The 14,297-nt window shown below is 42.1% G+C and overlaps 1 protein-coding gene across 3 annotated transcripts in view; it reads left to right on the forward strand.

Annotated features, from left to right (window-relative positions):
- Nucleotides 1-14,297, forward strand: part of znf385b (zinc finger protein 385B) — a 362,216-nt gene that overhangs the window by 91,338 nt on the left and 256,581 nt on the right. The window contains exon 1 of one of the 3 annotated variants that reach the window (XM_055637876.1): nucleotides 8,569-8,883. The exons of the other annotated variants lie outside the window; for them this stretch is intronic. Coding sequence (XP_055493851.1) covers nucleotides 8,859-8,883 — 25 coding nt within the window. The 5' untranslated portion in view covers nucleotides 8,569-8,858. Of the gene's footprint in view, nucleotides 1-8,568; nucleotides 8,884-14,297 lie in introns of those variants that run through there. 3 annotated transcript variants of the gene reach the window in all.

Genomic DNA, 14,297 nt, shown 5'->3' on the forward strand with positions numbered 1-14,297 from the left:
CTTTTCTGCAGCCTCGCTGTAGTGTCGTTAAACTCTTGTTAGCATTTTCTCAATCATTGCTGGAAATGGCAAAACATTTAGCACGTTTATTCATTCATTTTTTTTCAGAAATGGATGTTGCTGGCAAAGCTGACATTCTTTTTAGAGATTCCGTTTGGAAACAGGCCCTTCGGCCCACCAAGACCATGCCAGCCATACACTATGAAGAAGTCTGAAGAAGGGGTTCGGCCCGAAACGTTGCCTATTTCCTTCGCTCCATAGATGCTGCTGCACCCGCTGAGTTTCTCCAGCTTTTTTGTGTACCAGCCATACACTAGTTCTGTTATTCCACTTTCACATTCTGCACTCTAGAGGCAATACACAGAAGCCAATTAACCTACTAACTTGCATGTCTGTGGAATATGAGAGGTAACAGCGACATCGGATTAAACCCACATTTGGATTCCGAACAGACAGCATCTGTAGTCGGGAATGGACTACTGTGCTGCTTATTCCTAATTATTGGGACACCTGAGATCATGTAAGAGTCATCAGGACTGGTGGATCTCGAGTTAACAATGCGCCAGACCAAGTAAGGAATGCAAATTTCCTGCCTTGAGGAGCATTAGTAAATCAGTCGAGGTTTTTACTGTGCTCATCAGTACTGATTACTTAATTTGAACATAACATACCTGGTTATTAACTGAGTTCCATTGTAACCAGAGTAGAATTTGAACACTGGTTTCTGATTATTACTTTATTCCTTGAAATACCTTGCCTGGTAACTTAACTGCTGCTCAATTGCCACATTGATCCTTTATCAATGAATTGATTTTATTAATAGAGAAGGAGTAATGTTGGAACATTTAAGGTGAAGACAATCTCAGGAGTGTACACAGCCACATAAATCACATTGACAATTTTGCTACATTTAATAGGACCAGGAAATGCCTGTGCGGCATGAATACATTTTAGAGGCATGCTTGTTGAAACATAGTGTAGATCAGACGAAGAGAGGGACAAACTGGATAGGTGCTACAATGTGTTTGGAATTTGCTCTGGACTGTCCGAGGTTGAGGGGAGACCTGATAGAAGTATATAAAATTATGAGAGGCATTGATAGGGTAGACAGTCAAAACATTTTTTCGCAGGGTTAACATGTCAAGGACAAGAAGGCGTAGCTTTAAGGTGAAAGAAGCAAAGTTTCAAGGAGAGGGAAGCGGCTAAATTTTTAACAGAGTGGTAGATGCCAGGGCCGTGCTGCTAGGTATGTCAATGGAGGCATATGCCTGTACGTAGAGGCATTTATGAGGTTTTTAGATATGCAGGGAATGGAGGGGTCTTGATCATGTGCTGGCAGAGGAGATTAGTTTAACTTGGCATCATGTTCGGCACTGACATTGTGGGCCAAAAGTCCAGTTCCTGCGGTGCACTGTTCTATGTTCTATATTGACATAGCATTGTCCAGAGTTGAAAAATCCCTACCCAAGGGATGATCGTTTGATGCAAGGGTTTAATTTGACATAAATGAGGAGAACATAAATGTTCTTGCTGCAAGGAAGGCAACACCATTTGTCCAACATCAGTGCTTCTGAACCTTTAATCTTCATGATATTAAAACCTATGGTGAGACCGCACCTGGACCGCACCTAGTGTGCAGTCTTGGTCTCCTAAGTTGAGGAAGAACATTCTTGCTATTCAGGGAGTGCAGCGTAGGTTCCCCAGGTTAATTCCCGGGATGGCAGGCTGACATATGATGAAAGGATGGGTCGACTGGGCTTGTATTCACTGGAGTTTAGAAAGATTAGAAGGATCTTATAGAAACATATTAAATTCTTAAGGGATTGGACAGGAAAAATGTTGCCCATATTGGGGGAATCCAGAACCAGGGGTCACAGTTTAAGAATGAGGAGTAGGCCATTTAGATGAGGAAAAACGTCTTCACCCAGAGAGTTGTGAATGTGTGGAATTCCGTGCCACAGAAAGCAGTGGCAGACAATTCACTGGAGGTTTTCAAGAGAGTTACATTTATCTCTTCAGGCTAAAGTAATCAAGGGATATGGGGACAAAGCAGGAACGGGGTACTGATTTTAGATGATCAGCCATGTTCATATTGAATGGCAGTGTTGGCTCAAAGGGCCGAATAGCCTATTTTTTGGCCTGCAATGCACTTTTTATTTCTCTGTTGAACCATATTTCTATGTATGTATAAGCAATTGCGACCTATTTACAGAGATTGTAAGATGGTTTATACAGTAGAACTCCGTTAATCCAAAACGCTTGGGTTTTAGATGGTTCTGGACTGCCAGATTTGCCATACTTTTGCATGATATTATTAATATCTCATCACACTTGGAATACACTTTTCATTAGATATTGCACAGTGTTATTGTATACTATCCAGTGAATCTGATAAGTTTAATGGGAGTGCCGGGAACAGCGCCCATGTTAGCTTAAAGGAGCTAGAGAAACATGGCCATAGTAATTTTAAAGAGATACAGGAAACACAGTCATGGTGAGTTTAAGAGGAGATTGGTGGCACCAGCAATGGCTGCCTTGCCAACAGTTTGTTTTCTGTTGTTTTATAGTATGTGTTAAATGTATGTTTTAGTGTTCTTTAGCTTGTTTTATGTGGGGGGTGGGGGGAAACTTTTTTAAATCTCTGATCTCGATGGAGATGCAATTTCTTTTCCGTATCGTATCTCCGTCCGCACTGCGGCCTAACATCGTTGAGTTGGCAGCCTCTGCTGGAGACCGACTTTGGGAGCCCCAACCATGGGAGCCTGCGGACATTAACATCGTGGAGCTCGTGTTCTCTGGTTTGAGACTGAATTCGTGAGCTCCAAACCGCAGGAGCTTCGATCGCCCCGACGCGGGCCCTTCAGTCGCCCCCCGCAGGGACTTCGACCGCCGGCTGCGGGAGCTTTGGTCGCTCCGACTTATGGTTCCACTGCCCCTACCGCGGGAGAAAAATGAGGGAAGAAGATTAGACTTGATTGCCTTCCATCACAGTGAGGAATGTGGGGAATCTGCTGTGGTGGATGTTGATGTTAACTTTTATGTAGTTGTGTGTCATATTGCTTTCTTTTTAGTATGGCTGTATGGTAATACTTATATCACTGTACCATAATTGGTACATGTGACAATAAAAGACCTTTGACCTTTGAAATGGGGCTCAGTAAATGGGAACCTTGGGCCTGGTGATTTTAAAGGGAGCGAGGGGGACATCACTGGAAAAGGCTATGTGTCAATCCATCAGGAATTGTGAATAGTAACTAATCGAAGTATTACTGCATGGTGAATTTTAAAAAATCATTTGTGATTGCAGTGAGTAATTTTTTGATAAAGAGATTGTAAGTATAACTAATTCATTGATGATTTTTATCTCGGATTGTCAATTGTGCAGTTGCTTGTTTTTTTTTTGACATTTTCAGTCAGTGCAGAAGGAGTGATATTGAGTGTTCAACCTGAGCAGTCTACCCACAAAGGAAGGCAACCCTGTTTCTGCTGTTGCTTTGATTTCAAAAGTTTACTTGTCTTTGTTAGTACATTCATTTGCAACCATGTCAAGTCGCACCAAATTAAAACAGCACAATTGGATCACAGGTAATGATCTTAAAGCAATAATGAGTCTAGCAATGATGAAAATTAAGTTTTATGTTCTCAAGATTGTTTCCCAGAAGCGGTGAGAAAGCATCCACTGGTAAACATGCATTGTTTTAATTATTATACTTCAATTTAATATGTAAAGCAATAAATATTTTAAACATTTTCAGTTGAATCAAAAATCCATTTTGTTATTGAAGCTCCATAACTAAACAAAATGGTGCAAAGGTTTCAAACTAAAATGCTGTCGAATTCACAAACCCAGTACTCATTATTCCCTGCACTTTAAAGTAAGAAGCTGATATTTTCTTGTTTGTAATCTGCAGAAACTAGCCTATTATTAACGTCTAGAGTCTTCATGTACATGATCAAAATCAAGAGTAATTTATCATTTCAACGCAGTGTTTCAGATTGTCAGTCTGGCTGCTTTCCAAAAGGGTTAGTAAACAATGCTCCTGAAGTTATGAATACTTGTGACAAATCCGGTCCCAAATTTAGCCATTGAAATAATGAAAGGTTTCAGAAACATTTAAAAAATATTACAAATTATTATAAATTAAAAATAATTGAAAAAGTATTAACCATTTAAAAAATTAAAAACATTGACTAATTAAAAATAAGCCTGCCTTCCCTTTCCTTTTATAATTTTCCTTTTCCAGGTGAGACAGAGGTTCACGTGAACCTTCTCTAACCTTATCTACTGCATCCGGCGTTCCTAATGTAGTCTTCTGTATATCTGCGAGGCCGAGAGTATACTTGGCGACTACTTTGACGAACACTTGCGCTCGGTCTGTCAAGGCCTACTAGATCTCCTAGTTACTAACTATTTTAACTACCCCTCCCATTCCATGAATGACCTTTCAGTCCTGGGCTGCCTCCATTGCCAGAGTGAGGCCACATGTCAACTAGAGAAACAGCGCCTCATATTCTACTTGGGGAGTCTACAACCCAACAGTATGAACATTGAATTCTCCACTTATAGGTAACTAACTGTGACGATATCCATGTAATTTATGCATATGAGCTGTGCTCATGCTTGCACATGCTCAGTAAATCAGTCAGTGACCTTTGACTTGGAAATAAATCATTCCTGTTTTTGATTCCAACACGAGTGTGTGTGCAGCCATCTTTCTCTGTATATTATGTGCTAGTTTATTTATTTTACAAGTAGACAGATATCAAAACATGGTGGCAGTGGTGAAAGTGAGCATTTGTGAATCAAATAGACCCTATGAAGATTAGCAAAAATGCTTTGAAAAGCTTTCAGGAATCAGTGTTTAAACACTCAGCGACCGGACTAGCTACATGCATGAGAGGAATGCAGGTCAGTGAGAACACAAAGATCAGTCGCTGCATGTAAATCAGTGCAGTGGTAGTGGAAGTTTAAAACGTCGTGCTGTGGGAGACTGCTTAAAGATAAAATAAGCGATTAAGAGTGAGGGAATACGCTGATATTTCAAAATGGTGCAGACCAGTCCATATTTTCCATGTGGCTCCACCACCCAATCTAAAGCTCAAAGAGAACAGGGTGTAAGAGTGGAAAATGTTTAACCAAATGTATGAAAATTATGCAGTGATAACGGAACTGGATAAGAAGGAGAAACAGTATCAAAATGCAGTATTCCTGCATCCTGTTGGACCGGAAGGCGTGAATCTTCAATACCCTGACATTCGAGATGGTAGCAGATGAGACGGATGTGAAAGTCATCATCGACAAGATGTCTACCATCATCATAGGAGAGACGAATGAAACCTATGAAAGATTCGTTTTCAATAAACAAGACCAGAAATCAGGGGAAAGCGTTGAATCGTATGTTGCAGAGCTGAAGGAGCTTGCTGAAACATGCAGCTTCTGTGAGTGCCTGAGAGAAAGCCTCACTCGAGATCGCATCATCATTGGTATTGCAGACCGGTCAACCAGGAAGACACTCCTTCAAAAGAGGAATCTCGGGGTCTGTGAGTTGCATTGAGATCAATGCAACCGGAAACAATTCCTCTTCAGGTCTATTCGCTGAGATGCAGGTTGGCACAGCAGCCATCAAGTTTCAGATTGACTCTGGTGCCAGTGTTAATGTGATTCCCAAGCATCTTGTACTCAACAAAGAGGACATTAGACGAGAGAAAATCACCTTAAAGATGTACAACAGATCCAACCTGCTGGCAGAAGGTAGGGCGAAAGTCGTACTCCGGAACAAGACGAACAACAAGATGTACCGGGTTCACTTCATAGTGGTAGAGGAAGGCTGGCTCACACCGCTCCTGAGCAGCAAAGCTGCACAAGAGAAGAAACTAGAAGTGATGCACAGAATGTACACACTGAAACGAAAAACATTTCTGAAAGAAACACCATCACAAAGACTAGGGCAGGTAGAGCTGTCAGACCGCCGGAAAAGTACGGCGAGTATGTCACAAAGTAATGTGTTTTGCTGTGATGTACCTACACGCTCATGAGAAGAAAGCATGTGAACATTAGTTTCTGTTATTGAAATGTCACGTGGGACTATGATTGAAATTGTGATATAAGACAGAACAGTTGTTTTATTCTGTTAAGTTAAACCATGTTACTACAAAAAGGAAAGGATGTGACAATATTCATGTAATTTATGCATGTGAGCTATGCTTATTCTCGCACATGCTCAGTAAATCAGTCAGTGACCTTTGACTTGGAAATAAATCATTTTAATAGATGGAAGATAGATAGATGGACCATTCTAGAGTAATAAACAGGTTCCATTTTTACAGATGTCCACCAGTCAATTTTGTGTAAAAATTGGAAAATACACCAACATACTCAATATGGTAACCATATTTCCGCAGTATTGTAACAAATGGTATCAAAAGCATGTCAACCTTTTGAATTTCACATTCGCGTTAGTTTGCAGTGATATACATTTGGGTGAAATAAAATTGCTTGCTTGCATGAACCTCATAGAGTAGACAGGCAGCACGGTGACGCAGTGGTAGAGTTGCTGCCTTACAGCGCCTGCAGTGCTGGAGACCTGGGTTCGATCCCGACTACGGGTGGTGTCTGTACGGAGTTTGTATGTTCTCCCCTTGACCGCGTGGGTTTTCCCCAAGATCTTCGGGTTCCTCCTACACTCCAAAGACGTACAGGTTTGTCGGTTAATTGGCTTAGTATAAGTGTCAAATGATCCCTAGTGTGTGTAGGGTAGCGTTAATGTGCGGGGATCACTGGTCGGTGTGGACACGGCGGGTCAAAGTGCCTGTTACTGCGCTGTATCTCTAAACAAAACTAAACTATATATGATCATGATAGACACAACAATAAACACATTGACCAATGCAAAAAGACAGAATAGTGCAAAGATTGTGGTGCAATCTGACGGAGTGTAATAGCAGAATAACCAGATGGGGTAGAGTTTAGAGTAAGGGTACATGGCAGCACCTCTGGGAAGTGCTGTAGGTATGAACAACGTGATTGGTTCAGGAGTCATAGCAATGAGGAACTGTTCTTCATTCTCATCTTCCATGTTTTCAATCTTCTGTATCTTCTCCCAGAAGTTTGCAAAGGGAATAGTCAGGAGGCATCCCTTGATGATACTTCTAGCCTCCTGATGCATCACACCATGAAGATGAACAAGATGGAAGGAAGTGACAAGCCAGTGATTGACTGGGCTGTGTTCACCACTCTCCATAGGTTCAAAGTTTTAGTTTAGACATACAGCACGGAAACAGGCCCTTTGGTCCACCAAGTCCGTGTCGACCAGCGATCTCCATTTACTGATGCTATCCTACAAACATGTAGGTCTTTTGAGTGTGGGAGGAAACCAGAGCACCCGGGGGAAAACAGGGAAACCAGAGCACCCGGAGAAAACAGGTCACAGGGAGAACATATCAACTCCGTACAGAGGTCAGGATCGAACCCAGATCTCTGGCACTGTTAGACAGCAACTCTACCACTGCACCACCACGCCACCCCAAATGCTCAAGAGCAGAGCCTTTTATCAGAGTGATCAAATTTAGGGATATCCATAAGTTAGGCATTCTTAAACTGGGTAGAGCCTGCAGTAGCAAAAGTTCCCGATGGGTAAAAAGAAAGAGTTCTGTTCAGAACTACCAATATTTATCTGAAAAATCTGGGACAGTAATATTTCATACCGTTGGAATTAAAATGCATAACTCATGAATACAAAAATCTGCATCTTTAAAGTAATGTGTATTCACTGAATAAGCAGCTAATAAATGTCTTCCCATCCTGAACATAATACTAAAAAGCAATGCAATCCATCTTGAGCACTTTAGAAAGCACTTCAGTGCAAGTGCGATTTCTCTGTTGTATAGTAAAATATAACTGAATATTTGAAGCCTTAGTTTATTTAACACTTGTATTGTTTGCATTAGTTTCTAAATGAAATAATTCTCCCTTAAAAAGTGGCACAAAGGAATCTGTGATTTTGTGCAGAATAAGGCATGATCCAGTACTCATTTCAACTGGTTCAATTAATACTAGTTAACATTCCAGACAAGAGTTTGCATTAGATTTACTTGCCTATTAAACGACACTTTACAAGTTGTACCATTCACAACAAGCCTTTACTGTTTTTCTTGTTTCTTTCTCAGCTGTCATGTCTAATGATATCAGATGTTGGTTTGGTTTGTCTGAAAATAGGCAATTACCCTGATTTTCTGCGCCCCTCACAATAATAACTCATCAGCTTTGGATTTGTCATCCCTTCTTTGCTGGAGTGCCAGTTAAATTATGGAAGTGTGGAACACTGATTTCCTTCTGTCTCAGCTGTTTATCATTGAAAAGGGATGTGCTATTTTTAGCAGCAACACAATGTTCTTAGATGAATCTTCATCTGTGTAGCTTGATCAGGCCATGCTGAGCAACCAGTAATTGTAACATTGTAGTCTCTGAATATGTGACTGCTAGTGATTATCTTCACTGCCAATGGGGACTTGCGCTGCCTGTTTCTACATGTTTTGCTGCTTGGATTTCTTACGAGAGGCACATTTCCTTCATGGTAACGTAGCCGGACCTCGCTATTGAACGAAAATTACATAGCTTGCTATCAAAATGACTCTGAAATGTCCATTTTCAAGTGTTGCAGACCGTGAACAAGTCTTTAAATGATCCAACTGCATCCAGGGAAATCTGAGGCTCTCTTGATTATAAAGAACACCTGATTTCTGAGTTGGGAAAAATAGATCGTCTCACAAGAAAGCATAGAGTTTTTAACGGCACAGCTATCGTATTAGACTTTTATTCTTTACAGCATTACAGCAGTATTTTTGATGCTGCATTCATAATGTGGAACGGATTTCTTAACAAAGGTAAGTGCCAGATGGTATACCTTTTTGACATATTACCAACAAAGAGATGATCTGAATCTTAGTCTGTAACCCTGAATTTATGTTTTTAATCTATTCTCTTTAATCTATTCCTTTTAATAGCAACTATGATGGAGAAAGTATATATCATATATTCATTGATGTTTGTTTGTGTTCTGCACAATTTAGACATTGTCCTTTAAGCATGTCTGGTGAATCTTATTTTTGTAAACTATCATGATAGTTCTTTAATTCTAAGTGATGCACTGACCATACTGATGATGTCCTTGAAATTTTGGTCTGTTTTTGATAGATAAATGATATCGATGTGACAAACTTTACGGTAAATTTTAGATTTTGGATTTTAGTTCTGGATAATGTGTATTGTTTGAAATGAAGATAACATCTAGCATCTTCAGAAATGTTTTTCAATCGGTGGGTTTTATAAAATGGAACTGTTCAGAGCAGTGCAGGAGTCAACCATGAAAAACTCATAACTGATAGTTTTTAACCTGGTTCATGTGATTTTTATTTTGATGGTGAAATCTTTTAGAACTGATAGGCTGGCAAACTAGCATTATTTTTTGTACAGTTTACCATGAGATACTTATTGAATACACTCAACCTTGCTGATTGAGTTATTTGTCATCTATTCTGAATTAGATTTCAGAAAAGAACACATTTTCAACTGAAGAGCATTTAAAAAACAGATTTGTAACATATGCTTCACTGAAGAAATTACACACACCTAATATTTTTGTCAGCAGCTTTTCTCTATTTCTGATGTTGCCTTGTGAACAATATGTTGCCTTGTGAAGAATTAAATGATGTGTGGAGTAGTCTGAAGTAACCCTTATGGTTCTTTGCAATAGCTGCAACTTGCAGGTTGGGCAAGTAAAAAAATGCTGAAACTATAATATCAATTCACAGATACTCTTCTAGCTATTTACCTTTTTATACATAAGATAAGCATTTAACTTTGATCCTTTGCCTCAAAGATAAAATAATTAAAAAAACCCTCATTAAATGCCAATTTTATCTTTTCTTTATTAGCAGATAAACAGTTGATTAGCAGAGGCAATTATGGCCACGAGTTGCTATATTTGAGTTTCACAGTGGTGCAGCTGATAAAGTTGCTGCCTCACTGCAGCAGAGACCCGGTTTCCATCCTGACCTCGGGTGCTGTCAGAGCAATCAATCGAGGCCTCGATTTATGTGGAGCGAGACTATATTACGTGATATCACGGAGGAATTGCCCCGGGAGGCAGTTCTTCAAGAGTACAGCAGCTTTTATATACTGCAGGGTTTATATACTGCCGAACAAACAAGTATATATGTGGACCAGCCTAGACCTGAGCTTAGTCGGGGAGTTGCGATTTGATCAAAACTCACTAAATTCCATTATTCAGACCCGTACATAGGTGCTGTTGGTTTGGCAGATACCAGATAATAACATCTCGCACAAAGAAACAGATATCTGTACACAATGCTCAATCACTCAACCAAAGCTTTCTTAAATTCTCTCACAGGTGCTGACTGTGGAGTTTGCATGTTCTTATTGTGGCTTTGTGGGTTTTTTACTGGTTGCTCCGGTATCCTCCCACATCCCAAAGATTTGTAGGTTAATTGGCCTCTGAAAATTGCCCCTGGCGTGTACTGAGTGGATGCGAAAGTGGAATAACAGAGAACTAGTGTCAACAGGTTGGGAGGGGTGGTTAGGAGAGGCTCAGTGGGCCGGAGGGCCTGTTTCCATGCTACCTCTAAATAATTAGAAATAATGTCTCTGGGATTAAATTATCAGAAATTTGTGGAGAAATTTATGCTCAAAATGTAGTTCGGGCAGATATTCCACCCTGAAAATGTGAGAATAGCTGGATGAAACCTGGTGGAGCCTAACAGGCTGAGCAGCCAAACATCCGTTTTCAAACACAACATTAATCTCGCTGTTGGATTACCATGCTGCAATGTGACTGCACACCCTTTAGTCTTTTAGCTTTATCTGTGCCTGTGCCGTTCCATTGGGCGGTACAATGGTGCAGCAATAGAGTTGCTGCCTCACAGCACCAGAGACCCGCGTTCAATCCTGACCATGGGTACTGTCTGTGCAGAGTTTGTACATTCTCCCTGTGACTGCATTTGATTTGTCCAGGCGCTCTGGTTTCCTCCCACAATCCAAAGATGTGCAGGTCTGTGGCTAATTGGCATGGAACTATTGTGTATATAGATCAATAGTTGGCATTGACTCGGTTGGTCTAGGTGGCCTGTTTCTATGCTGTATCTCTAAACATTGAAACTGTGCACCATGAAAATCTGGTGCATCCCTTTATTCCACATGTTAGTGACAGAGTTTCTCCAAGACATTCTGCAGGTTGCAGCTGTTGAGAGTAATGTACCAGTTAAAGTTGTAACACTTCACTGTTGTGTATCAGGCTGGACTTTTCCCGCCTGTGAACAGTTTTATTTTATACTAGACCATCTGCAGACCCATTGGGTCTGCTCCCCCAATGCAGGATTCCACCACTCACCCGTTCCCGCAACGCAATATTGCACCACTCACGCATAGCCCCCAACTGCGCAGGCACAGCTCATTTCTCCTCCTCTTCACCCTCCCTCTTCAATCCCTAGGGAGGGAGGGGGGGGGGCAGAGAGGGAGGGGGGCAGAGAGGAGGGGGGTAGAGAGGAGGAGAGAGGGGGGGGGGAGAGGGAGTAGAGATGGAGGGGGAGGGGAGGGAAGTAGAGAGGGCAGGGGGAGGTGGGTAGAGAGGGAGTGGGTAGAAAGAGAGAGAGAGAGGAGAGAGGTGGGTGGGGGAGGGGAGAGAGAGAGAGAGGGGGGTGGAGAGGGAGGGGATAAAGAGGGAGGTTGGTGGAGAGGGTGGGAGTGAGGGTAGATAGGGATGGGGCATCTCCCTCCACCCGTCCCCATCTCCTCCACACCTCCCCCCTCCCCCATCTTCCTCTAACCCCCCACTTCCCACCCCATCTCCCTACTCCTCATTTTCCTCCTCCTCACCTCACTCCCATTCCCTGCCCCAGGACCTACCCAGGTCGTTGAGCAGCACCAGGGCCTGCGTATTGTATTCGGCCTGGCCCTTGGCTGTAGACTCCAGCTGTCAACTCGGCCACCGCCTGGGCTCCAGTGCAGGCCCCGACTTCATATCCGGGCTCGTCCCTGACCCCGGACCCAGGCTCTTCCTTGGTTCCAGCGGCGGCTTCTTTCTTGGCCCCGGTCACGGCCCCATCCCAAGCCCCGGGCTCGGCCCACACTCCAGCTCCAGCACCATCCTCCCCACCGAGCATTTGGGCACCGGCAGCCACCATCACTTCTCATTCACCGTGAGTGCTGGAGTGCCCCTCCCTCCTTGAGTGGCCCGTCCTGCCTTGCAAGTGCATTGTCACGTCACTCTGGGTTTTTTTTCCAAAATGGGTGATTTTTTGGGGGCTGTTTTTAAAACTTTAAATGATTAATAACTTCGGAAATATTGGTAGAAATGCGACGGGAAGATGTTTACCGCCTCGACGGGAAAAATGTGAATAAGATGTGTAAAAATGGGAAGGCTGTGGCCTAGCGTTTGGAAGAAGATAGGAATTAACCAGAGGAATTAACCAGATTGACACACGCACACAGACGGAGACTTTTAAATATATATAGAGATATTAAGAATATAAATAAAATTGAATCAAGTAATAATAATTTGTGCTGGTAATCTTACTCTTTCCATGACCAAACAAATGGGTTACTTTAATATTGACTCCACCCAATTGACCTTGAATGATGAGATGGTTGGTTGGAGTTGTGTGTTCAGTTTTGGTCATCCTGCTATAGGAAAGTTGTTGTTTAGCTTGAAAGAGTGCAAAGAAGATTTACAAGGATACCGTTCGGACTTGAGGGCCTGAGTATGCGGAGACGCTGGGCAGGCTGGGAATGTATTCCTTGGAGCATAGGAAAAAGAAAGGTGCTCTTATGGAGAAGTATAAGATCATGAGAAGAATAGGTAGGGTTAATGAATCGTCCTTTACCCAGAGCAGGGGAGTCAGGGACATAGTTTTAAGGTGAGAGGGGAAAGATTTAATAGGAATCTGAATGGCAACTTTTTCACACAAAAGGTGGCAAAAACAGCAAAGTAGACTATTATCTGAATGGTGGCCGATTAGGAAAAGGGGAGATGCAACGAGACCTAGGTGTCATGGTACACCAGTCATTAAAAGTAGGCATGCAGGTGCAGCAGGCAGTGAAGAAGGCAAATGGTATGTTAGCATTCATGGCAAAAGGATTTGAGTATAAGAGCAGGGAGGTTCTACTGCAGTTGTACAGGGTCTTGGTGAGACCACACCTGGAGTATTGCGTAGTTTTGGTCTCCTAATCTGAGGAAAGACATTCTTGCCATAGAGGGAGTACAGAGAAGGTTCACCAGACTGATTCCTGGGATGTCAGGACTTTCATATGAAGAAAGACTGGATAGACTCGGTTTGTACTCGCTAGAATTTAGAAGATTGAGGGGGGATCTTATAGAAACGTACAAAACTCTTAAGGGGTTGGACAGGCTAGATGCAGGAAGATTGTTCCCGATGTTGGGGAAGTCCAGAACAAGGGTCACAGTTTAAGGATAAGGGGGAAATCTTTTAGGACCGAGATGAGGAAAACATTTTTCACACAGAGAGTGGTGAATCTCTGGAATTCTCTGCCACAGAAGGTAGTTGAGGCCAGTTCATTCGCTATATTTAAGAGGGAGTTAGATGTGGCCCTTGTGGTTAAAGGGATCAGGGGGTATGGAGAGAAAGCAGGTACAGGATATTGAGTTGGATGATCAGCCATGATCATATTGAATGGCGGTGCAGGCTCGAAGGGCCGAATGGCCTACTCCTGCACCTATTTTCTATGTTTCCATACACTTGCTAGAATTATTCAATTTAATTGAATAACCTCCCCAACACTTTTTGGAATTAATCTAGTGGAATATATACTGCATCCAGTCATCAAAGAATGCCAGGAAGGATTTTATTACTATTATTATTATTATTGTTATTATCAGCTTGAAAAATGCTTTAAACGTGTATGGAAGAAATTACCTAAAGTTGTGTATCCGCAAGTCAGGTAATTCGTATCCCAGGATGCCACGGCATGATGGTGCGTCAAGTAATGAGGAAAGTTAATGAATGTTACTCGGGTGTGATGAATTGGTGAGGAGGACGTGATTGTACTGGACAAGATGCAAAGGAGATTTATCAGGCTGTTGTTTGGCATGGATCGTTTCACTGATGAATCAAGACCGGATAGGCTGGGTTTGCTTTCCTTGGTGTGGATAAAGCAGTAGGGGGACTGATAGAGGTATTCAGAATAAGAGGGGCCTAGAGAGAATGGATAGTGAATAACTTTCCTCGTAATGGAGACATCTAAAACTAGAGGATCATGCGTAAAA

The sequence above is a fragment of the Leucoraja erinacea genome, chromosome 7 (genome assembly GCF_028641065.1).
Source record: "Leucoraja erinacea ecotype New England chromosome 7, Leri_hhj_1, whole genome shotgun sequence".
NCBI classification, from domain to species: domain Eukaryota; kingdom Metazoa; phylum Chordata; class Chondrichthyes; order Rajiformes; family Rajidae; genus Leucoraja; species Leucoraja erinaceus.